A 26,887-nucleotide genomic window follows, 5' to 3' on the forward strand; every position below is an offset into this window, starting at 1 on the left:
GAAGCCACAGTGGTTACCCTTGCAATTGATCACTATTGAACGAGTCCCTTTGGCATTGGTTTTCCAGCAGAGTGCCTTTTCGGTCCAAAATGATGTGCTCTTACACACACCAAACAAAAAGACATGGGTGCTGATACTGGTATCTCTGTGGTAGCAGGTGTTGCTATTACTTCATAAAGGACATTGGTGCATCATTCGTATGAAACATTTGGCTAGACAGCACTACAAGTAGCTGGGGATAGGCAAAGTCATTGATCACATGGTCATGCTTGCAAGGAATGTGCTGAGAGCCTGCCTGCTCCTCACCAACAGTTTTGCAACTGGCAAGACTATACACCCCCTGGCAACAAATTCACATACATTTAGCTGGGCCATTTCACTTCCTTTTGAGGTCCCTCTGAGTTCCACAACATTGACCAGCACAATCTGAGCTTTAGCAACTATATCATGACAAGAGGAATTACCAACTACCATTGTACCTGCTAACGATATACAACTGACTTCAACAGAATTCGCATCTTCTGTAAGGCAAACGGGCATCACCCAGATCAGATCAGCATCTTTCTCATCACAAGTTGACGATGAAGAAGAATGATTAGCGCATACCTCCAAAGCGCAAATGTCGAAATTAAGGCAGTCACACTCCAACAGAAATGCTCTGGTTCTGCTCCTATCGATATACCATATGACGCCTCAGGGAGATATGTTCGGCTGAACTTCTGCATGGCAGGTCTTCCCTATCCTTTTGTGGGTCTTTCTGTTCTGTGTGTGCTCAGGCAGACATCATCTCCCCCAAGCAGTAAATCTCGGCAAGTTTCGTACCACTTGTCGTGCACTACCAGCGGAATTCTCACAGCCTTTGGAGCCTGGGTCAGCTCGGCCAAGGGCACCACTCACCTCGCCACGGCAGCACTGGCGTCACAGTCTCTGTCATCACAAGCTGTGGTGCTGCCGCTGCTGTAGTCACTGCCACAGTCGCTGCACCTTCTGCCACCTCAGCTCCAGCCACTGTTCTCTCTGCACATCTACTGTGGTGTCCACGGACCTGGACTTGCCTCTGCCATTGTGGGATTCCCCACACCAGGACAGGTAGGAGGTGCATTCTGCCTCCAGTTTTTCCACATACCTATGCAACAACTATTAGAATGTAGGTCAGTCAAGTCCACATCCAGCTTCTAGTCTGACCTCAACATCCTGCCTCTGGTCAAGATCTCTCAAACATCATCGTGGTTCATCACAGTGAGTCATTTTGAGGGGGAAGTCTACGGTAGCAACACTGTCTACACCTTGGCGCCTGCCGTCACATGGTCACAGGTCAGATTCACACACCCCACGATCAACTATTTCTGGCTAATACATAGTGTCGCCCAGTCGAACAGCGCAATTGTGGCCCATGCACGCAGCTGCCTCTGCGGTAATGGAGCAACTCCTGGCCAGTGTACCCATGTCAAACAACTGCACGACGGTATCACACGAATCACACAGTGCCACGCCACCCTAGACTCTTCGACAGCGTGCATCTTCCAACCCCGCCAGGGTTTTGTAGGTGCACACAGCACCTCATGGCAGTAGTCTCATCTTTGACTTCACTGCTGCCAATACCTCAGCGCCACACCGTTCAGTTAGCAGTCCTCTGGATATTGACAATGGATGGAACTGGTCTATTCATGGATTTCTACCACTTGGCATTCTAGACAGTGGGTTCAACCAAGGACTTTGCTGATCACTGTCCCAATGGCAGCACTAGCTCTATCATTGAAGCATTGTATTCTTCCATTTGTTTTCTGTCTTCACTTGTGGAGGAATAAACCTTGTTGATTACTCACGCCTCCTTTTATTTCTTGTTCCACCATTCACGAATACAACAGTTATGAATTCATTAAGTTAGAAAAGTATTTATACAACTGTTCAATTTCACAAAGTAGTATATGGTCAGGTTGTAGTATATGGCCAGTTTGACAAGTATTCAGAATAATAAAAATTGTCATGTGGCATGACAGCCTAGTGCAAGTCTTTCAACTGAATGTCACTTGGGTGACTGGCGCGTCCTTGAAACCACCGGCACCGTTTTCCCGGACGATCACTCACCACCCTGTTTCGGCCTCTATCGTCAGCATATGGAAAAAGGAATCCCGAGGCAGCTTCTCACTCCGCATGGCAGGCGGCAACAGCCCCCCCCCCCCCCGGCCCTATCCGCGTGTGGGTGTGGAACGCGCCGTGTAGAGCTGGCAACATGGCAGACAACCTCCAGCACATCTCACATAACTTCTCAAGAATGGAAAGATGTACTGCTCTCCGTTCACAATTAAATGCAATTTCGATGTAGGCTAATAGCTATATTTCGTACACAGCACTGTACGACCAAACACCCATCAAACGTAAACTCGACAACGACCACAGTCTTCACTGCAAATTTTTTTTAAATATGCCGGGTAGTTCCCTCAGATATAGTGAATCTAACATCCGTGATTTTTAATTGTTACAATCTCTGTTGTGATACAGTAGATATATTTAGTAGGTGTAGGTGTCATATCGCTCGTCTCAGTTTGAACCAGTTAAGTAACTTCAACTAATTTTTTATGCACTCCACCAATGCTGGGTTGCTTCTGCTTAGTATCTTGAGTCGCATCACACATCGTACTGCCTCGGTGAGAAACGCTCCTTCCAATTAACACACTGAAAGTTCTCAATGAAGTTTTACTGGCTAAGCAGCAGTAAAATGAACCAGTTTCGAGACATCTTTCCCATTCCAGTGTTGAAGGCAGCAACCAGCCTGTGTTCATACTCGGTAAACTTTGGTTATGACTTTGCCGAAAACAGTAGTTCATTAGTTAACGCTATGCCACGCCTTTTCAGGAAACGTCCCAGCCAGCCTGGATTTGCAGGAAATCCAGTACACCATTTCGATAAGATTCTAATAACGGGGCGTTCGGAAACGTAGCTATTTTGAACCAAAAACGCAACGCAGTATATATTTTGGTGATTGTGGTGTCACCGCCAGACACCACACTTGCTAGGTGGTAGCTTAAATCGGCCGCGGTCCATTAGTACATGTCGGACCCGCGTGTCGCCACTGAGTGATCGCAGACCGAGCGCCACCACACGGCAGGTCTCTAGAGACGTACTAGCACTCGCCCCGGTTGTACGACGACTTTGCTAGCGACTACACTGACGAAGCCTTTCTCTCATTTGCCGAGAGACAGAATAGCCTTCAGCTAAGTCCATGACTACGACCTAGCAAGGCGCCATTAGTTACTTCATGACTCTAAAGAGTCTCACTTGTATCATCAAGAATGCTGTATACCAAAGGACGATATAAAAGTTAAGTGTTCTAGTAGCTACGTTCTTTTCTTCATCACACTCATTACGAATCCTGTTCCAGACTTCGCGCCAGTCGGTGTGTGTGTACGCGTGCCCTTTCGGCTACCCGTCTCTGGACTGGCTGCCTTGTCAGTCCACTACAGTGATTATATATGTTGTCATACGTTTTCTGCCTTGCTCGAATGTAATCTGGTCTATTTTTAATTATTTTTCCTATGTCCATCCCTTAATCGGGCAGGTAGGTTAGAAAATTTGAAAAGGGAAATGGATAGGTTAAAGTTAGATATAGTGGGAATTAGTGAAGTTCGGTGGCAGGAGGAAAAAGACTTCTGGTCAGGTGACTACAGGGTTATAAACACAAAGTCAAATAGGGGTAATGCAGGAGTAGGTTTAATAATAAATAGGAAAATAGGAACGCGGGTAAGCTACTACAAACAGCTTAGTGAACGCATTATTGTGGCCAAGATAGATACGAAGCCCACACCTACTACAGTAGTACAAGTTTATATGCCAACTAGCTCTGCAGATGACGAAGAAATTGAAGAAATGTATGATGAAATAAAAGAAATTATTCAGATAGTGAAGGGAGACGAAAATTTAATAGTCATGGGTGACTGGAATTCGAGTGTTGGAAAAGGGAGAGAAGGAAACGTAGTAGGTGAATATGGACTAGGGCTAAGAAATAAAAGAGGAAGCCGCCTGGTAGAATTTTGCACAGAGCACAACTTAATCATAGCTAACACTTGGTTTAAGAATCATGATAGAAGGTTGTATACATGGAAGAACCCTGGAGATACTAAAAGGTATCAGATAGATTATATAATGGTAAGACAGAGATTTAGGAACCAGGTTTTAAATTGTAAGACATTTCCAGGGGCAGATGTGGACTCTGACCACAATCTATTGGTTATGACCTGTAGATTAAAACTGAAGAAACTGCAAAAAGGTGGGAATTTAAGGAGATGGGACCTGGATAAACTGAGAGAACCAGAGGTTGTTCAGAGTTTCAGGCAGAGCATAAGGGAACAATTGACAGGAATGGGGGAAAGAAATACAGTAGAAGAAGAATGGGTAGCTTTGAGGGATGAAGTAGTGAAGGCAGCAGAGGATCAAGTAGGTAAAAAGACGAGGGCTAGTATAAATCCTTGGGTAACAGAAGAAATATTGAATTTAATTGATGAAAGGAGAAAATATAAAAATGCAGTAAATGAAGCAGGCAAAAAGAGATACAAACGTCTCAAAAATGAGATCGACAGGAAGTGCAAAATGGCTAAGCAGGGATGGCTAGAGGACAAAAGTAAGGATGTAGAGGCTTATCTCACTAGGGGTAAGATAGATACTGCCTACAGGAAAATTAAAGAGATCTTTGGAGATAAGAGAACCACTCTTATGAACATCAAGAGCTCAGATGGAAACCCAGTTCTAAGCAAAGAAGGGAAGGCAGAAAGGTGGAAGGAGTATATAGAGGGTCTATACAAGGGCGATGTACTTGAGGACAATATTATGGAAATGGAAGAGGATGTAGATGAAGATGAAATGGGAGATACGATACTGCGTGAAGAGTTTGACAGAGCACTGAAAGACCTGAGTCGAAACAAGGCCCCCGGAGTAGAAAACATTCCATTGGAACTACTGACGGCCTTGGGAGAGCCAGTCATGACAAAACTCTACCAGCTGGTGAGCAAGATGTATGAAACAGGCGAAATACCCTCAGACTTCAAGAAGAATATAATAATTCCAATCCCAAAGAAAGCAGGTGTTGACAGATGTGAGAATTACCGAACAATCAGTTTAATAAGCCACAGCTGCAAAATACTAACACGAATTCTTTACAGACGAATGGAAAAACTAGTAGAAGCCGACCTCGGGGAAGATCAGTTTGGATTCCGTAGAAACACTGGAACACGTGAGGCAATACTGACCTTACGACTTATCTTAGAAGAAAGATTAAGGAAAGGCAAACCTACGTTTCTAGCATTTGTAGACTTAGAGAAAGCTGTTGACAATGTTGACTGGAATACTCTCTTTCAAATTCTAAAGGTGGCAGGGGTAAAATACAGGGAGCGAAAGGCTATTTACAATTTGTACAGAAACCAGATGGCAGTTATAAGAGTCGAGGGACATGAAAGGGAAGCAGTGGTTGGGAAGGGAGTAAGACAGGGTTGTAGCCTCTCCCCGATGTTATTCAATCTGTATATTGAGCAAGCAGTAAAGGAAACAAAAGAAAAATTCGGAGTAGGTATTAAAATCCATGGAGAAGAACTAAAAACTTTGAGGTTCGCCGATGACATTGTAATTCTGTCAGAGACAGCAAAGGACTTGGAAGAGCAGTTGAACGGAATGGATGGTGTCTTGAAGGGAGGATATAAGATGAACATCAACAAAAGCAAAACGAGGATAATGAAATGTAGTCGAATTAAGTCGGGTGATGTTGAGGGTATTAGATTAGGAAATGAGACACTTAAAGTAGTAAAGGAGTTTTGCTATTTGGGGAGCAAAATAACTGATGATGGTCGAAGTAGAGAGGATATAAAATGTAGACTGGCAATGGCAAGGAAAGCGTTTCTGAAGAAGAGAAATTTGTTAACATCGAGTATAGATTTAAGTGTCAGGAAGTCATTACTGAAAGTATTTGTATGGAGTGTAGCCATGTATGGAAGTGAAACATGGACGGTAAATACTTTGGACAAGAAGAGAATAGAAGCTTTCGAAATGTGGTGCTACAGAAGAATGCTGAAGATTAGATGGGTAGATCACATAACTAATGAGGAGGTACTGAATAGGATTGGGGAGAAGAGGAGTTTGTGGCACAATTTGACCAGAAGAAGGGATCGGTTGGTAGGACATGTTCTGAGGCATCAAGGGATCACCAATTTAGTATTGGAGGGCAGCGTGGAGGGTAAAAATCGTAGGGGGAGACCAAGAGATGAATACACTAAGCAGATTCAGAAGGATGTAGGTTGCAGTAGGTACTGGAAGATGAAGAAGCTTGCACATGATAGAGTAGCATGGAGAGCTGCATCAAACCAGTCTCAGGACTGAAGACCACAACAACAACAACATGTCCATCCCAGCGACTGATGGTCTGCGGGATATCAGTCATTCATTTACGTAATAAAATGAAAAACCGGCAGCCGTAGTTTTGATGTCGTTATATTGCATCCCGTTTCGGTGGCTCAGTACACCATCTTCGGGATTTAAGTGATGCTGAGCGGATCCCATCAGCGGCCAACATCAATGAACTGGCTTTCGTAGGATACTGCAAAAGCAATGTTGTGTCTGCAACCATGTTTGCAGTCACAACCTCGCTTGTACAGACAGATATGCCAACTTTCAAGAGTTAAAAATCAGGAGAATTTTAGCGGTGCACCATTGTGAACTACAACACATCCCTGATGATTAAAGTTGCAATAATTCAATACCTGTAACAACTCAGTTACATTTGCTTTATTATTTACATGTAAATACTAAATAATGGACATACCTGAGCCTTCGGACTGTATAATTTATCATTCAACATGCTGAACAACATAAATGATGAGCTCAGCAGGCTTCTTTGGATTCACACACATTCAAGTGAAGCACTATCGAGAGAACTACAGTTCGAAATTACGATCTGAGAAAACAAATTAACGTCTATTAGATTTCTGTTTTGACATTAACACACTTATTGCATGAATAAATCACTGTTTAATGATGACACGTTTTCATTTCATAATGCAACCCCTATTTGCATCGCATCTTATATCCGTAAGACATCTTTCCCAAATTTAAATCAATTTTATGCAGGATGTACCTGTTACGCTTAGCAAATAATCTGAATAGTTTATCAGTCTGAATTTGTCTAATTACAGTAGTTACTTATTCAGCACACCCGTAGGTCACTTAGCCTTCTTAAAAAACCCTGAACTAAATTTCTGCTCAATGCACTTGCCTTTTTGAGATGATTTTAAAATTAAAAATTTCTCCAAAGACGTTTCTGGAAGCATGGACCTGAACTGAGTTTTGTTCTTAGTAACTGTGTTAAAAATTCTCTCACATTCCGCATTACCATGTGGAATTGACAAAATAGCCAGCATCACCTTTGCAAATTATTGAAGAACCCCATCAGCTGATTTCATATGACCTACCAATGCCCACTGAATATCAATTCTCTCTGCTGCCAAGTTGGTTACAGAACTGAGAGTGGAGAATATCAACTTCTGTGTCTAAGTGTTCACTTTCGCTAGTCAGAATATTAGTTAACATACTCAACTAGCAGCAATACCTTGTCATCCACCAATATATCGAAGGCGCAGGATTTTCAAATAGTAAGGAAAGTATTGAAACTGCTCTGAAAAACGGGAGATCAGTCTTCACGGTCGGGAGATTGGGAGGAAGAAGGAAAAATTGGGAGTCTCCCGCTTATATCGGGAGAGTTGGCACGTCTACAGTATTCTACGAAAGCCAGTTCACAGATGTTGGCCACTGGTGAGATCATGTATACAACTGCAGTTCAATCACTCAGCATCAGTTAAGGCCTGAAGATGGTGTATTGAGCCATCGAAACTGATTACAATGTAATAACATCGAAACGACTGCTGCAAATGTTTCCTTTTATTACATATTTTTAATCATTACTACCGACCCAACAAACCGGATGTGTGTAGACGCTTTGGGCAACCGACCGACCAACCCCCCCCCCCCCTCCTCCTCCTCCTCCAACTTTAACCAACAAATTATGCCGCGTGTACTGCTGCTGGACCAACGGCAGGACAAAAGTTCTTCTGTCACCGCAGCGCTGTAAACACTGAGTAAAGTCCATTGGAACTCGTCTAGGCTGCAACGGAATTGGTCTATTGGTCGGTTGGCCGATAAAGTGGTGTGTGTGTAAAGGCGTGTAGCGGTAATTTTTTGTAAGGGGTACTGCGCGGTGCAGTGACTGAAAATCAGAAAACGACATAAGGTAACTGAATATCATCACTTTACCATAAATTAAACGATTTAAACAGCACTCGCCACTTCCGGCACACAGCAGTACCTAAAAGCTTTCGCGGACAACCCGCTAACAATGCGAGCTTTGCATCCAAGGCTTTGCAGCCGCTCATTTGTCGATGGGGCACTTGCGCAAGTGTTCTGGCAGCATCAAAATCCGTACAGAGTAGTCTTAACATACAGGCAGAAAAACGTGGCTGGAGACAGTAATTCATCATGGTTTAGTCAATTTGCACCAAATTTTTATAAACGGAATAGACCAACTTCCTCGTGAATCCCTATACCTGTTAATGAAAACTTTGTCAAAATTACTAGGATTAGCCTTCATATACAGGATGCCTCAAACCTTTGAGGTCAAACCGAAGCAGATGACAGAGTCCACAACCGATTATACTTGTATTGAGACAGGGAGCCAACGGTTGGAAATGTGTATTTATTGTGTTATGGGAACACACGGCGTACACAGCATCACAACAATGTAGCTCAAAATAAAGTAACGACCGGCAGTCTCAGTGCATGCTTGGCAACTGTGCCTAAAGTTCTTCCACACTACCTCAAAGATCCTTGGGGTCTGTTGTACCAGGACACTGGCAGCTTCGACACTAGCAAGCAGGTCTTCATCCGTTTCTATGGGGGTTCAATACACCAATGTCTTGATGTAATCCCAGATGAAAGTCCTGGAGTTTGAAATCTGGTGATCGGGCTATGGGACAGGACCTCCCTTTCCAATTCAACAATGGGAGTACACGTTGTTCAGGTGCTTGAGGGCATTAAAATCAAAGCGGGCTGGTGCACCAACCCGTTTCGCTAATAACAAGGAGTACAATCTCCAAGAATTGTGGCAGCACATCTCACAGGAACACTGGGTAACGTGGACCAGTCATAGAGGCAGTAGATATAAGATTGGTCCTAGCAGGTGATCTTGGACAATGCCCGCCCATACGTTGACAGAGAATCGATGCTGGTGGTCACCGACGTGGGTGGTGTGGGGACTGTCCTCACTCCAGACATGGATGTTGAAAACATCCATCATAGGTGAATGATGAGGTCTTACTGGTGAAGAATAAAAGCTGTACAAAGTTCGGCACTACAGCACTGCGGTGGATAATCCATAGACAGACGTTAGTGCGCGGCTCAAAATCCACTGACCTCAGCGCTTGCACACATTCTTTATGACAGGGGTGTAATACCTATTCCACCAGTACTCTGCATACTGTATCCTTTGAACTGCATGTTTCATGGGCTAGTTGGTGGGTGCTTATTGCCAAGGTGATCAGCCACACGATCCAACACCATATCCTCAAAGTCTGGTGTTCGGACATGTCTTTGACAGGCATTGGTGTGAACTAACCCCATCTCTATTAAGTTGGTAAATAAACATTTTCCAATTAGGATTACACCTATTGGAAAAGCGTTCTCTGCTTTACGGGCACTACATCCTGCCGCAACGTATATTACATGCGTGTCTGCCAACTCTTGTGACGAGTAACGTTCCATCTTTGACTACGTTCATGCACAACACACAGTAACACACCTCACCATGGACACAGCACAAGCTGTTTGGTGCGATGGACAACAGTCAAAAGGAATAGTGGTGTGCATACGGCACAAGTTAATGCGCCAGTGCGATGCATTCGGTTGTCACATGACACATGTGCTATGAGTTAAGTTGTGTATGGTATGTCTGTTTGGTGGTCATCTCGGGTATATGCTGTTTATCACCCACTGCTTGTTCCAGTGCATAACACACTCGGGATCCTTGCGAGAGACAGGCAGAATTGCATGCGCTGTTGCAGTACATGCATTGAGCCTGGCAGTCGTCGCTTTGAACAATTACTATGGGCTACATCATTGTGTGGTGTATGCTGTGTATGTCCGTAACACAATAAAGATACATTTGCAACCATTGTTTCCATATCTAAATATCAATTTGGCCCAAAGGTTTGGGATACCGTTTATAGGCAAAATAGGGACTTAATTAGAAGGAAAATGTATGTATATGTACAAATTCTTTTGCATGGCTCAATGTCCTTGTGTAAGTGTTTCAACTGGAAATCACTTCGGCGTATTCAGGAGGACGACGGTTCAATCCCGCGTCCGGCCATCCTGATTTAGGTTTTCCGTGATTTCCCTAAATCACCCCAGGCAAATGCCGGGATGGTTCCTTTGAAAGGGCACGGCCGACTTCCTTCCCCGTCCTTCCCTAATCCGATGAGACCGATGACCTCGCTGTCCGGTCTCTTTCCCCAAAAACAACAACAACAACTTCGGCGTATTGTGTCTTCCTAGCCAGTTGCCCAAACGGGAAAAGGTCATTCACTGTTTAAATATTATTAAGAGGTGATCACTAGGTTAAGAAAGAAAAACAAAACAATTGGTTGTAACAGCCAAGTAACTACCTACTGTGTGAATGATGGACATATGGAAAGCAGATGTAAGTCTTAATCCTGTAAATAGTGGAAGTTTAATTTTAAATCTTGTACATAATCTGACTGTTCTTAACTGACGATCATTGAAATGAATAATTTACTTTAATTTTTGACAATACTTGGTTGTAATGGCCAAGAAACTAGCAAATGTCTGAATGATGGATTTAATGAAAGCAGATGTAAGTATTAAACCTGTAAATATTAGAAGTTTAAATTTAATTCATGTACATAATTTTACTGTTTATTGACTGAGGATCATTAAAAGTAATGAAACTCAAGTTTTTCTAATTACATTTTTGTAATGTGTTTATCTGACATGTTCCACACCCAGGACGATTCCCTCTTTTATGGGTCTATGGAGTGAATAATTAATCTAATCTAACCTAATCATTGGAGACAGCCGGGGTTACCAAGCATGCCACTTTACCACTAGACCTCCAAGCTCGACTTCAACTCTACTCTTGAAAATACACTTACAATTTAAACGGAATCTGCTGGCTATGTCCACATAATTAAGAGGTGAATGATACATTCCAGACTGTGAAAAATCCGTATCCAGCCAGGATTCGATCCCGCGACCTTTCGGTTGTGAGACACGCATTTTACCCCCAAACCATCAGGCGCGGCTCGGATTCTGCCCAGTTCTGTTGTTTGGAGTCGCGGCGTCTGCACAGCTAGATGGAAATGTCACCGTTTCCACAGCGGTGGCGGACCTCAATTCATCATAGTGCAGCCAATTTCCAAGAAATATTTACAAAACTTTCTATACGACCTTCCTCGTGACTCAGTCTATTTATTATTTAAAGAAATAAGAGATGATATTTAAAAACAAAAACCACGAGACGATTTTGAAAAAATAAAAAAATACACATTTCGAACACCCATCACGAATTCCAAAATGACGAAACGAGCTCTTGAGACAATGGCAATACCCAAACAAGCTGTAACGCTAAAACAGTTTTATATTATAGAAACCAATATGTACTTTGTTCGGTCTAACGGAAAAAAGTATTAAGTCACAACATTGTGTTACGCCTTAACCGCAAACGAAGGCTTTTTGTTCATTCGAAAAGCGAAGTCTCCTCGTCTTAAAGTATTTTTGTTTCCTTTCAAATGAATGTGAAATGTATTAAATTACACGGTATTTTTTATGGTCTGCAAAATTATTTTGTGTTAAGCAGCTTGTAGTTTTACGCGATTTCATGTTAAAACTTTGTTCACTGTACCTAGATATTTGCATACATAATCACAAATCGGTGATCATAATTAGACTCATTTCTTCTATGAAACAGTATAATGTCTAAGATCAGGAGTTCAGAACGTCTTTTTTTATCTGTTCCATTCTATCCTTTATTTTTCTGTCCAGAATGTGTCCACTGGCCCAGTGCCCAATTTCTAAAATTTTAGGTGGCGGAAGGAACCTCCTCAATTGTACAACGCCCCCAAGCTGCAAAAATTATAAGTTTCAGTTTCTAAAAACTTGTGGTACGGCCGTTTTTATTAAAAAAAAAAAAAGAAAAAAAAAAGAAAAGATACAAATACTTTTGTAAAAAAACTTATTTTCTGATTCTACTCTTTTACCTATTTTTCTACATAGTTGCCTTGTTTATTTAAGCACTTGTCATACCGTACAACTAAGTTTTTAATTCCCTCTTCAAAGAATTCGGCCGCCTGCTCCGACAGCCAAGAGTTCACGGCCGCTTTCACTTCATCGTCGTCACTGAAGCGCTGCCCGCCAAGATGGTGTTTCAGGTACCGGAAAAGGTGAAAATCGCTAGAAGCAAGGTCGGGGCTGTATGGTGCATGGTCCAAAACTTCCCAGCCAAAAGAATCAATCAAATCCCGAGTCTTTTGAGAGGTGTGAGGCCTAGCGTTATCGTGCAGGAGCAAAACTCCTTTTGTCAGCATGCTGTGCCTTTTGTTTTGAATTGCTCTGCGGAGCTTCTTTAGAGTTGCACAGTAGGCATCTGAGTTGATTGTCGTTCCTCGTGGTATAAAGTCCACTAGCAAAACACGACGCCGGTCCCAGAACACAGTTACCATAATCTTGTTCTTTGACAGCGTCTGTTTGGCTTTGACCTTGACGGGTGAGGTTGTGTGTCGCCATTCCATCGATTGTTGCTTGCTTTCGGGAGTGATATGGGATACCCATGTTTCATCTCCAGTGACAATTTGACTCAACATGTCATCCCCTTCTTCCTCGTAACGAATCAAAAAGTCCAATGAAGTGGCAAATCTCTTCCCTTTGTGGTCCTCGGTGAGGAGTCTGGGTACCCACCGAGAACACATTTCTTAAAATTTAGGTTTTCAGACACAATTTTGTACAAAACCGATCTTGAAACTTGTGGAAATTCCAAAGAAAGAGTGGAAATTGTGAATCTTCTGTCCTCACGAATCTTTGTTTCGACTGCAGCCACCAAATCATCAGTGATCAGAGAGGGCCGGCCTGAGCGTTCTTCGTCATGGACGTTTTGACGGCCATTTTTAAACTCTCTAACCCATTGACGCACTTTACCTTCACTCATTGCATTCAAGCCATAAACCTCTGTTAACTGACGATGAATTTCTGCAGCTGATAGGCTTCTCGCGGTCAAAAAACGTATCACTGACCGTATCTCACACGCGGCGGGCGATTCAATAATCGTAAACATTATAAAGTAGCACAGCGATGCTACAGAGCTGCAACTTGCATCAGTGTGAACTAGTGATGGGGAGCTCGTGAATGAGTCGTTCAAATGAACGCTTCACTCCAGTGAAGTGTGAACTAACCACTCAATTTCAATGAACTGGTACTTCAAACTCTTCACAGATAGCACACTCCACACTTTTTTCTAGTTAACTTACTCTCTTCCCCTCTCCCTCTCCCACTACATCGGCGCTACGTCACTCATCCTCCCTTCACTTCAGTCCTCCCTTTACTACCTGTCGACGAATCGTGCGGTGTTTGTTGGGAAAGATAGGTTTACGTGGGCTTGCGGAGGGTGAGGGGCGAGGGGAAAGCAGCTTCAGTTGCTTCCTGCAGTGCTGACATCATTACCCGTGACTATTTGTGCAGTTAAACTTCGTGTCTATGGGTAGCCTACCGTTGGCAGCGCTTGCAGACAAATGAATATTAAAGATACAAACGAAGAGGCTGGCTGTGTGAGCACGCACAGCCAACATGAAAATAAATGTTTGTTTATAACACTGAAAGAGGGATTTTACTTGAAATCGTACCAATGACTACAGGTGACACTTTACGTTTTGAATCTGGAGGGTTATTATTCTCAACAAAAATAAAATCTACAGGAAAACTTCTGAATAATTACTTAACGTAGGTATATAGACTTTGTGACAGTGGTAAACATACTCATTCTATTTTGGATTAAATTTTAAAAGGAACATAAAATTGGACTGCATTTCGTTGGTAGTCTTAGTTTTCAGTCCATGAATTCAACAAATAATGTTTCATTTAGCAGATAAAGACTTTTTTGGGCGCTTCATGAGAAAATGTCGAGCAAGATTAAATGTAATACCTTCTTTATATGTGACAGGCTTCTCTGTTTATCTTTCCTTTGTCCCCTTCGACCATGCTCTATTTAACTCAGACGCTATAAGAGCGCAAAACGTTGCGTGCACGTTACTGCATAGTTCGGCCATCTGTTGGTAAAATTATGAAGTATTACGAAGCTACGAGCGAGGCGAAGCGAGCGTAGCCGCAGCTGAGCGGCGAACTGGCAACTTCGCCAGGCTTCCGTACTTCATGAATGAACTACTTCATTTGAACGCTTCACGGCAAAGAGTGAAATGAATGAAGTAGTTCACGGGAATGAACGAGTTCGACCCATCTCTAGTGTGAACGGGAAGGATGCTGGCAAATGGCGCGGTGGCTTGTTGCGGCGTCCGCGCGAACTACGGGACTATACGCGCGAACGGCCCTTACTTAAAAAACAACCCTCGTACAATGAAAAACAATTTTTTAACATAATTCTGTTCCGAAATTCATGTTTTTAAAATACAATTTCTTACAATAATAACAAAAAACTACAAGATTTAATATAAACAATATTACCTGAAGCAAATCTTACACACACACACACACACACACACACACACACACACACACAGAGTCCCTAGCCCCAAGAACCTGCCCATCCAATCACGTTGGCCCATTGCCGTGCTCACTGGTGACGGCACAGAGGCAAATTATAGTTACATTGCATACATGTGTATTATTTAAAATCTCCGGCGCAGACTTGTTCCAGTGAGTCCAATAAAAATTCCCTGGGAGATGCCGGAACGCCGTTCCGACCGAAATTAAAGTGGGGTGATCTATTACTACTCGTATATCCACTTCTATGCATGTTAACATGCACAGAGATTAAACTGCTCGACAAGAATGAACTCAGTCCTCCCATGAGCGCAGCCATCGCCGGTTTGAAGCACGCATGTTTACCGTTACTACGCACTGCGTCGCATTTAGCCACAGGCAACTAGCCAAGAGCGGCCAACAACTTGTGGCAGAGCCAAAACAGACTGACAAATTACTGAAAAATTCAATCATTTAGGAACACTTGCGAGAAAATAAACGCACACTTGGTAATTATCAGGCACCGTGCAACGCAGGAATTTGCCCTTATTACGCATAATGTGAAAATCTATTTATTGAGTACTCGCGGTTCACTAACGTCAGACAATTGTTGGACATATACCTTGATTTCATAGTGTGAGAAAGATAATTGACTTTCAGTAAAATAATCAATGCTCTGTAAACAGGCAACTACTTAACACAGAAACAGAAAAAAATACAATAAAAATTCGACAACGACATTAGAACGTAAAGTAAAATGAAGTTTTCAGTTTATTGGTGAGCATATTGGATACGAACTTCTACTGAAAAAATGAGGCGTTATAGATGCTATTACATATTTCTATTTATTCAGCAACTTCGTCCTGTGTGTTTGCTCCTTTTGGGGATCACAATTTCAGAAGTTTAGTTACCATACCACAGACCCTACTTCCAATCATTAACATTATAAGAATCAATATTCGGTGGCAATTCTGCACTGCAACATACTGTGTTCTGAGCACAATGTATTATGGGCGACGTACATTCTCAAGCACTTTGTTAATATACGGGTTTATGGGGAGCGGAGGGATCATCATCATCATCATCGCCCTCCAGAGTTGTTAATCAGTACAGAATTATCATACAATTCAGATCTTTAGAATACCTATAAAATTTAACTCCTATGGTGTGACAAGCCTGGATGTTGTAATTTTGAGTACATTTTTGCTCAGACTGGAGAATATTTTGTAACTTCCTATTTCTTAGTTAAAGGGTTGAAACTTATTTTCATCACATTAAACACACGAAAGACAGCAATAACAATTACCATACATGATACTAGTTAAAGTTGTGCGAAGAATTCCTTTTTATAGTTCATTTTAAATTTACTTTCGAAGTAAAGATATTTTGAAATAATTAAAAGAAACGAAACGACTCACGACGCGCCCCCACAGCTTTCAATTGTGTGGGCCGTAATTTCTAAACTGTATTTTGCGCATTGCTCGTCTAGAATTGCTAGGAAGGTATGGCGGAGTAGGCTGCTGTGAAATTTCCTAAACACGTTTCAAAGAAAAATATTCATTTTAAAAAAATGATTTTGTGGCTACGTCAGGAAGTTTCGCGACAGTTCGCAATCCGCTGTATAGCAAGAGTCATCCATCGAGATAATTCTGTTTATTCTGCAACTCTGATCACTAAGCTTGATCGTTATGGACGCGTATGCGTCAGCTAGCTTATTCACTGGGAAACACACTAAAGGCAGAGGAATTACGCTTCTAAATTCCATTGTTCGAAAAAATGAGGGATGAATGACGAAGAACGGTCAAACTTTTCTTCATTGGCATGCAACTTTTTGACATTTTTATAATGGAATTGCTTGTTTCACATATGAACGCTGCAACAATATTTTGGCCCGGGGAGGAAAGAATTAAATACATACCTTACAGCACGCAGTATTGTGCTTTATAGAAACTAAGTTAGACGCCACTGAAACACCGCTTCTGCTGCGACTACGTGTTTACTGACCGCTTTGGTATTCCAGGCTCGCTGTCCACTTCCGGCGCCGGTAGCGTATACTGGGTTGTTATTGGCTGTTCGCTAACCAATGAAATTTGAATACGCAAGCAACATAACGCATCTCTTCAAATAAAAAAATGACAGAAATCGGGTTACATAGTTTTCGTATAGCAATTAATTATGCTGTTTCGACGGTAACAAGTGAGCTAAAACTACTTATTCAGTTTGAGTTACCACGAGTTGCGAGTAAATGCCGTTCGGTAAAGCAGACAGAAAATAAACAGTATGTCCTTCCAGCAACTGTAGAAGGGAGGCTACGCAAACATACTCAGCTCTCTTTGTAGAAGCGCCCTTTTCAGCTATTATAGCAATTCGCACGCAAGGGAGGGTTCTGCTGCATGAGTTCGAGACTGCTGCTTGATTTACCGCTCTGTTAACAGTATGAGGGCGATAGCAGCGCCGCTGACAAACCCTAGTTCAGAGCTTAGCAACTCGCTGATTTTGATGTGAGAATGAGCACTGGCGCAACGCCACCTATGTGGCGTTGACTGGCGCCAGCTCAGGCTCTTGCTCGCGAGTAGAGGAGTAGGGGAGTGGGGGAAATGCGCGCGCACCATATGGTCAAGACAATGTAGCAGAAACGCCAGCTAGATACAGGGGACGATCAGATTTGACAGCGGTGCTACCTAATAGCAGCAATGGCGAGCCGGCACCGAAAATTTGTTCTCATTTCAATCTGCAGGGCGAGGAATGTTGTCCTTTTACTCTCAGGAAGTTAAATTTACAAATACATTATACAGGTTGAAGAAAAAATGCCGCTCGGGGCAATCGGTATGCGATTCCTCATCCCAATTCAGGACGGTGTTCAAAGCGATCACCGTGCCTTAGCAAACATTTCACCACTCGCTGGGTCATACGTACGTATGGTAGTAGCACTTACGTTACATAGTAACACGCCTATATCTACCATTGCCGAAGCGGCATGCACGCGAGCTTTTTAGGTCGTGTGGATCACTATAAACATGTTCGTTTATGTGTCCTCAGAAATAAAGATCTAATGCATTAAGCTCCTCCGGGGAACGTGGAGACCAGAACAAAATGGTTCAAATGGCTCTGAGCACTATGGGACTTAACACCTGAGGTCATCAGTCCCCTAGAACCTAGAATTACTTAAACCTAACTAACCTAAGCACATCACACACATCCATGCCAAAGGCAGGATTCGAACCTGCGACCGTAGCGGTCGCGCGGTTCCAGACTGAAGCGCCTAGAACCGCTCGGCCACACAGGCCGACAGACCAGAACATTGGACCACCACAACCAATCCATTTCCCTGGAAACGCTTCATTTAAATAGTTACGCACATTCACTTTAAAGTGTGGCGGAGCACCATCATGCTGAAACCACATCTGACGCCGAACACCAAGTGGAACGCTTTCTAATGCGTCAGGCTAACTATTGCAAAGAAACATACGATACAGGGGCGCATCCAACACGTCCGGCAACAGGTGAAAGCACTCCTACCACGATTCCAGACCACAGGTTTATGCCAAAGCGTGCCTGAAGGTCACGTTCACGGATGACATGTGGGTTGTGTTCCGACCAACAATGGGTGTTGTCGATGTTGAAGCTTCACGAGTAACGCTAAATTCATCCGTACAAAATGGTTCAAATGTATCTGAGCACTATGGGACTTAACTTCTGAGGTCATCAGTCCCCTAGACTTAGAACTACTTAAACCTATCTAACCTGAGGACAGCACACACATCCATGTCCGAGGCAGGATTCGAGTGTGTGTTGGGGCTTATGGGCGCTCAACATCGAGGGGCAGGATTCGAACCTGCGACCGTAGCACCAGCGCGGTTCCGGAGTGAAGCGCCTAGAAACGCTCTGCTACAAAGGCCATCTCATCCGTACATATCACGTTATTTATAAAATGTTCGTTATCTTGCACTAGGTTCAAAAGGCATTCACAAAATTTTACTCTTCGAATGCGGTATTTTGGCTGTTGGTATTAACATGTAATAATATAAATGCAACTCTTCATCGTGCTATACTTCCACAACCAATCTTTGAGCTATCTGGAACTGTCTTGCAATATCAAGGGTTCTTCACAGAAGTGACTAGTGAACGGTTTCATGAATCGCGTCCTCTGTGGAGTATGTCTAGTCCTTAGACGATTTCTGTCCGTTACTTCTGGACAAAGGTTGCCGGCTTCCCGAAGTTGTTGCTCCAGGCGACGAGAACCATTCTTATCGGGATGGCGGTTTTGAAAGTACCGTTAAGTAAACGCACGAGCAACTGCAGCAGCTTGGTTATTGGATGCAACCAGCACCGGTAAGTCGGTATAGTTTTCAGAATGAGATTTTCACTCTGCAGCGGAGTGTGCGCTGAAATGAAACTTCCTGGCAGATTAAAATTGTGTGCCGGACCGAGACTCGAACTCGGTCCGGCACACAGTTTTAATCTGCCAGGACGTTTCACATCACCGCACACTCCGCTGCAGAGTGAATATCTCATTCTGGAAACATCCCCCAGGCTGTGGCTAAGCCATGTCTCTGCAATATCCTTTCTTTCAGGAGTGCTAGTTCTGCAGGGTTCGCAGGAGAGCTTCTGTAAAGTTTGGAAAGTAGGAGACGAGGTACTGGCAGAAGTAAAGCTGTGAGGACGGGGCGTGAGTCGTGCTTGGGTAGCTCAGTCGGTAGAGCACTTGCCCGCGAAAGGCAAAGGTCCCGAGTTCGAGTCTCGGTCCGGCACACAGTTTTAATCTGCCAGGAAGTTTCGATATAGTTATCGTTTGTGCATTCCATCGGGAAGCCGCTCTATATACACTTGACAGGGTCTATGATATTAGAACGAAGTCTCAACGACTGCCTTCAAGCCCGTACTCGGGGAGACTGGAAAGGAACGCAATGAACAGCCATCTACTTCGGCAACTACTTGCCGACTAACTTGCAACTCAGAAGTGAAAAACTGCAGCTGCCGTGTGCATGAGTGAAGGAGAGGGAGTACTGTTTGTCGCACCCGAACCTCTTTTTTTGGTTAGTCTGGGCATGTCGAGTACATATTCAAGCTCAAAGGAAGATGCGATCCTCTATTATTATTATTATTATTATTATTACACAGGAATAAAAAAACAACCAACGAAAATTCTGGATTCATCCGGAGACCCAAAAAAGTATAAACTGCAGGCCGTTTGTAGCCGCCAAGGATCTGTAACAGGCAGATTCGAAATTCGTATTTTTTTATAGAACGAACAAACTATGCTACAGTGATATAGGGCAGCTGACTTCTTCCCGCCATAACATATCGTTACTTTTCTTTTGAAAACCAAATATCCTGAGATTAATATACATAGAATTGTGGTGATAGTTGTTTGTGCTCGTTAAATTATTTGTATGTTAACACCACTGTATTTACACGTATCGGAGATTTGTAGCTTTTCACTGTTCGTTTCCACTCGACAATGAAGTTTTATGGAATGACAGAAGCTGAGTCATACAAAAGGATATTGTCGGTATCGTTTACAATTGTTTGTACATTGCTTCATTGATGTACGGATAATTTTATTTTAAGCAATAGATAAACAGATGCGAACTACACATGTAATATGAAATTCTTTTCCCACTTCACTACCCCACTTGTCATATCTCTCCTGCAGTAGCCTGGGAGCTTGTAATCGTATAAAACGAGATGTTTTTAGACTTTCCGGAGAAAGTTAATGTTCACAACCTGCTCTTTCATCTTTAAATGAAACAAATACAGAGCTGTGTGCGAGGACTCGGCGCAACTCAAATCGCTTGGCAGCGCGGGGGCTGATTCGCAACGATCTGTAAAGTATTAACTGGTATGTCACTCAACAGTGGCGCCGTCTGACTAGCCATATTTTAACTACACAGGAAGCGATTCGCTCCCGACACTTTACCAGCTCACGTCGGCGACGAGTTCCTTCTGACAAGGGAACCTCCCCATCGCAACCCCCTCAGATTTAGTTATAAGTTGGCACAGTGGATAGGCCTTGAAAAACTGAACACAGATCAATCGAGAAAACAGGAAGAAGTTGTGTGGAACTATGAAAAAATAAGCAAAATATACAAGTCCATGTGGAAGATCTACAACATCAATGACAATATCAGCTCAGCAGTGCCGTGGTACCGTGGTTAGCGTGAGCAGTTGCGGAGCGAGAGGTCCTTGGTTCAAGGCTTCTCTCGAGTGAAAAATTTAATTTTTTATTTTCAGTTTATGTCACAAACTCTTATGTTTTCATCACTTTTTTGGGAATGATTATCACATCCACAAGAAAACCTAAATCGGGCAAGGTAGAAGAATCTTTTTACCCATTCGCCAAGTGTACAAGTTAGGTGGGTCGACAAAATATTCCTGTCATGTGACGCACATGCCGTCACCAGTGTTGTATAGAATATATCAGACGTGTTTTCCTGTGGAGGAATCGGTTGACCTATGACCTTGCGATCAAATGTTTTCAGTTCCCATTGGAGAGGCACGTCCTTTCGTCTACTAATCGCACGGTTTTGCGGTTCGGTCGCAAAACACAGACACTAAACTTATTACAGTGAACAGAGACGTCAATGAACAAACTGACAGATCATAACTTTGCGAAAATAAAGAAAAAAAATTTCTCACTCGAGGGAAGACTTGAACCAAGGACCTATCGTTCCGCAGCTGCTCACGCTAACCACGGGACCACGGCGCTCCTGAGCTCAAGGTCTCCTTGTTGTTAGCTATGTTGCACATGGACTACTCAGGTAGTATATTTTGCTTATTTTTCCATAGTTCCACACAACTTCTTCCTGTTTTCTCGATTGATCTGTGTTCAGTTTTTGAAGCCCTATCGACTGTGCCAACTTATAACTAAATCTGAGGGGGGTGCGATGGGGAGGTTCCCTTGTGAGCATCTCCGTGTACGGAGAGCCTAACATTTTAGTGCTGCAGACACAACATATGACGTTTCGGTCTACAGTTGTGTTCTCTGCTTGATGTCACCGCCATCGGTTCACTTCTTCCGCCCGCCTTTATAGTTTTCTGCAAACTCAACAGCTGCTCGGTGCATAGCAGTGTTGTGAGGAATGAGACTAGAGTTGTGCTTTTGAACCACAGTCAACGATTCACCAGAAACCGATGAGGTTGAGACATGAGGATGAGAATCTGCGTGTACATCAAAATTGTAAACGTTTCTAAGCCCATCCAATAAAATTATAACACATTTCTGTACATATTGCAAGTGTTGTAAATAAATGTCGTATGTTTCCCAGTGATAGTGTTACCACACGTCCGTGATTATTCCGGATATAGCTGGTTTTGAGTGCTGTCCGAGTAATGTCCGGGGTTGTAAAATGTTCAGGGTTTGAGAATTCTACGACCAGCGGAGATTGCTTTTAAATTTTAGCGCTATATGTTCGACATTGCGTTTTTAGACACGGTCGTGGCTCTCTTAGCAGGTCTTGGAGCAAGCGGTGATTCGATGGGCTCCGCCACAAATTCTCAGTCATTCGGCAACACAATGTGTTCATTTTGTTTTCTCATGCGGAGTGACTTGTCTACACGTTTTCCACCATTTTATATCTACTCGTTTTTGGTCTCATCGTTGAGCAATGGGCAAACGAAGTGCGCGTTTCATGTTAACCTGCAACAGGAATACAAATTTTGGGTTTGCTTCGACAGTAATAATGAACGTGGTTTATTGTACACGGTGTACTGGAAAATAAATAAAAGGAAAGGTGAAAACAAAAGAGTGTTGTTAATGGTACTCCTTCACCAAAGATTAAAGAATTTCTTAAATCCAAAGACGGGACAACAGAAATCATAAGTGTGCTGTACTTGCCTGGGGCGCCTGCTCTAGCTGAGAGCTTTTTTTCAATTATCTGGAACATCTGGTCTGCAGAAAGGGACAGACTTTCAATATCACTGTTAAACATTTGCTAAATGTTAAAATTAATTCGGAACTTTCTTGTTATGAATTTTGTGATGTAATTAAAACAATTTCTGAAAAAAGTAATGACTACTGAAAAGTGAAACTGAATAAATATAATTTAATGTTCCCTTACGCAGTTAAGCCTGTTAACCAAGTTAAAAAATGAACGCCTACTCAGTGCCTATCCGAAGCTCAGAATCAAAACAGAGAGGATAAGCAGTATCAACAGCGTCCCAACTATGTATGCAACAAATAGATGAGGGCCAGCGGTTCGACAAAAAAGTGAAGAAAGTTAAGAGTTTAGCGTCCCGTTGACGACGACGTCTTTAGCGACGGAATACAAGCTCGGATTAGGGAACATATACGCCGTGCCCCGAACTCTGCATTTGCCGTTAGCGACTGACAGAAAACCTAAATGTGGATGGGCAGACCGCGATTTGAATCGTCGTTCTCCCGAATGCGAGTCCAGTATACTAACCAATTTTTTTATCTGTTTCTTGCTCGTCATGTCGCTAGTGTTTCTTTGCTTATCTAGCACGACAGCTATCAAATTCTGTCGATGAGAACTTCACTCAGTTTTTTACTACAGAAGGTGGACAGTCCCTAGCGAACACACTTGAGTTTCAGTGCCGGCACCACCTTGCCCCGTGTGGTTCGACATGCAACGCCCTAGAATGTACTCTCGGAAGTGTCAACCATCGCTGCCAATGGATTAAGTGAAAAAGAAACCAGCTTTTAAGCTCAAGTGAAAATGTTTGAAAGTATCTACCACGTAAAAACCAACGAGACTGAAGTTACTACAAAAGAACACCTGCAAACGTAAACAAAAAATCAGAGATTCCGTTTTAAAAATCAGGAGGTACGAATGATCAAGAACCACGGCTCATTTTCAGTGTACTCCGAGACAAATGATTTGTCTATGACGTCACAAAGCGATATAACCGCTATAAGAATAGAAATGAAAACAGTAGAACCACCCAAAACGTTGATTCTGTACCAGGTGTCTGTAGCGTATCTCAGGTAATCGGTACTAGGTTGGATGTTAACTGGTTTTAATAAGAAAGTGTGACTATGCACCGAAAATAGTGCGCCACATTGTTTTGTGCTCCCACCTGGACTCGCCATGTTTGCGATTGCGACTAGCGCTGACTATCGGCAAATTACCAAACTACGCCGTGGCGGTTACATCGAAAAAAACTTTCTGGGTTTCTCTTCAAGATGAGATATGTATATCTATGCAGTGTTTCGTTCTTGTTCAATAAATAATCGAAAGCGTTTCCGGACTTCATGAACACCGTGTATTTACGAATCTGGGGTCCAGTTTGCTTAATTTTTTTAAAATATAACTCCCTTTACTTACATATAATATATGAACGTAACGTCTAATAACATTTTATTTCAATAGTAGATGTTACCCATTTTGACTTTTGAATCATTATCTGAGCAACATAAGAAATATTATTCAAAATTTGACGTTCATTTGCTTCGTTAACAAAGCAAGGAATTTAGATGAGTGAATAGTTAAATGTCATCCCACATTTGTTCCTCTCTCGAATAAGAAATTTTTTATACAGTGACGTAAAAAAGTTCTCCAGGTCGTTTCAAGTTGGTCCTCTTGATGAGATTCAAGGTGGTTTTCGGGCAGTTAGTCTTTATACGAACAGAAAGCATACGAGAAAACGCCTTATCATGGGACACTCACACACAGAGGGATTTAAGCACTCATACATCCACGTGAAAATCTATTTATTAGTAAACTTGATAAGACAAAACATACACAAGAAGATATTTATACAGAAAACGGCCGTATTGCAAGTATTCAGCACTGTATTTATGCTGTGGAAGACGACAATTTTAGGGCACGTTAATTGTAGCCGAACACTGTCAAAAGTCACAATACTTTATTCGGCCTAACTTTTATGAATAATACGTACTTCCATCATAAAACAAACAAAATTTTACATCACTACTTAAGACAGTGTATATAAGGGCTCTGACCAGGGCGTTCTTACTTTTGCTTTTCGCTAATTGGAAAGAGGGGATTAACCGCTGTTCCAGGTTTTTATCGCCGCTCAAATTACCACAAAGCGGAACTGACTGTTCTCCGTCGCAGCAGATACTGTCTATTATAGATTTCTCGATACTGATAATAAATTAAAACCTAACACTGCGACATTCTGCGGGAAACCATCACACTAGGTTAAACATTAAAGCTTGGATGAAAATTTTTGCGGAAATCTGTTGAAACATATGGTAGCGGATGAACATTAAATTAATGGAAAAGACGTGCTGTCTTTTATAAATTTCTCGATACTGATAATAACTTAAAACCTAACACTATGATAGCGGCGGGAAACAAAAAGCTTTATTCTATGTTCCTTGCAAAAAGCACACTAGGTTAAATATTAATCACCCGTGAAAACTTTTGCATAAATGTGTTGAAACATCCGGTAGTGGATGAACAATTAGTGGAGATAATAACTTAAAACCTAACACTATGATAGCGGCGGGAAACAAAAAGCTTTATTCTATGTTCCTTGCAAAAAGCACACTAGGTTAAATATTAATCACCCGTGAAAACTTTTGCATAAATGTGTTGAAACATCCGGTAGTGGATGAACAATTAGTGGAAAAGACGTGAAGGAACGTAAAAATAGCTCTAAGTGAGCTACATCAGCACTAACTTTCAAAAACAAGTCGCCAAACTTAGCAGCTATTTTGTTTCGCTTAAGCCTAAGTCGTTTGACGCGATGATACATCAACGGTTTTTAGGTGCGCTTTCTTAACAATGATTAGCGAACCATTTCTGTCGACAATGTTGTGATACAATTTCAAATAATGAACGGCAGACCAGAGTGGAACACAACATGCAAATAAAATTCTTCTGCCTATTTGTTCCACGAGAAATATGATGAACTAAAGTATCATACGCCAAAACATTTCAAAACACGAACTATTTTATGTAAATGACCTACTACATGTAGTGCTTAAAATGCTGAACAGCCATGCATACATAATCCAAAAAAGTACTGTTTTGAATTCAAAACTGTTATCAGTTAATTTCCGCCCAATGTACTGGGCAGTTCAGCTGCGGGGCCCGTAACACGTGCTACATGGATGTACCGCGCGATTATAATTATGATGATATTCCAGGAACACATTGTTAACTGCTTTACGTCATAAATTTCGTTTCCAGTCGTCATTAATATTATAACGTGAAAGTGCATTATGAGTTATCGAAGGACTTAAGGTTACTGGCATACGCAATGAAATGGATTTGTAGTGGAAAGTGTAGAAAGACTGGATTCAATTTATGGAAGTATATCTTCAACTGTCATTGTATGTACACAGGACAGTCATACAACACAGATTATTGCGTAATACAGACCTTCGAATACAACAGCAACAGCACCAATGCTCTACGCCGCGAAGCTATGCACACACTGAAGGACGCTTCCAGAGATTCATTTATTTAGCCTTGGCGTGCCCCTCCACACGCCGCACCGCAGCAACCTCATCCAGAGCAGTTTTTCACCGGAAATTGTGCAGTTGATTTCAGACTGTCTAGAAGATGTATAAAATGTATATGAAACTGTGTTATGTATTGATGTCCGTAATCAAAAGATAACCTGATGCGAGATTCTCAAAAATGATACATTAATGTACTTAAGCAACTGAAGTTTGACGTCATACCTGCTACTAAAAGCGAAAGAAGTGAATATGAAGAACAACATAATGTGTCCATTAAATTTAATGTGCCCGAAATTTAATGGACTATTCATTACGTCGAGAGAAGTTGAAAATGCTCATCAACATAATGTGTATCTGTTAAATATTTATTATACACTGGCGATTTCAAATTTAGTGTCTCGTTTTATTCTATGTTATATAATTTGTATTCGCGCTCGTCTGCCAGTCGTGAAATCTAACATGGGAGGAAAGAAAATGACAGATACTGAAATCAGCATTTTAGTCTGCAGCGCACAGCACGACCGTGAACATCTGTACTAATTCGCTCATTTGTCGAGGCGTAAGTCCGATTGACGCTTGTTGTTACAGCAATTTCTCGATGCAAGAAGCCAAGACGAGCCAGGATTTTGTCGGAAAGGGGGGGGGGGGGGGGAACCGAGCGTTAAAAAGCGCCTTAAAAAGGCTCGCGTTTTTCAT

The 26,887-nt window shown here is 42.3% G+C and overlaps 1 protein-coding gene across 4 annotated transcripts in view; it reads right to left on the reverse strand.

Annotated features, from left to right (window-relative positions):
- The window catches only part of LOC126242583 (glutathione S-transferase-like), a 74,455-nt gene extending 48,246 nt beyond the window's left edge, over nt 1-26,209 (reverse strand). The window contains exon 1 of one of the 4 annotated variants that reach the window (XM_049948100.1): nt 26,109-26,209. Coding sequence is in view for 1 of the 4 variants with exons in the window: in XM_049948099.1 (XP_049804056.1) it covers nt 6,806-6,853 (48 nt within the window). In the remaining 3 variants the exon portion in view is untranslated. Of the gene's footprint in view, nt 1-6,805; nt 6,857-16,711; nt 16,724-26,108 lie in introns of those variants that run through there. The other 3 variants (XM_049948101.1, XM_049948102.1, XM_049948099.1) reach the window with 3 other exon arrangements.
- Nucleotides 26,210-26,887: the final 678 nt, after the last annotated feature.

Source organism: Schistocerca nitens, chromosome 1 (assembly GCF_023898315.1).
Source record: "Schistocerca nitens isolate TAMUIC-IGC-003100 chromosome 1, iqSchNite1.1, whole genome shotgun sequence".
Taxonomy (NCBI): Eukaryota; Metazoa; Arthropoda; class Insecta; order Orthoptera; family Acrididae; genus Schistocerca; species Schistocerca nitens.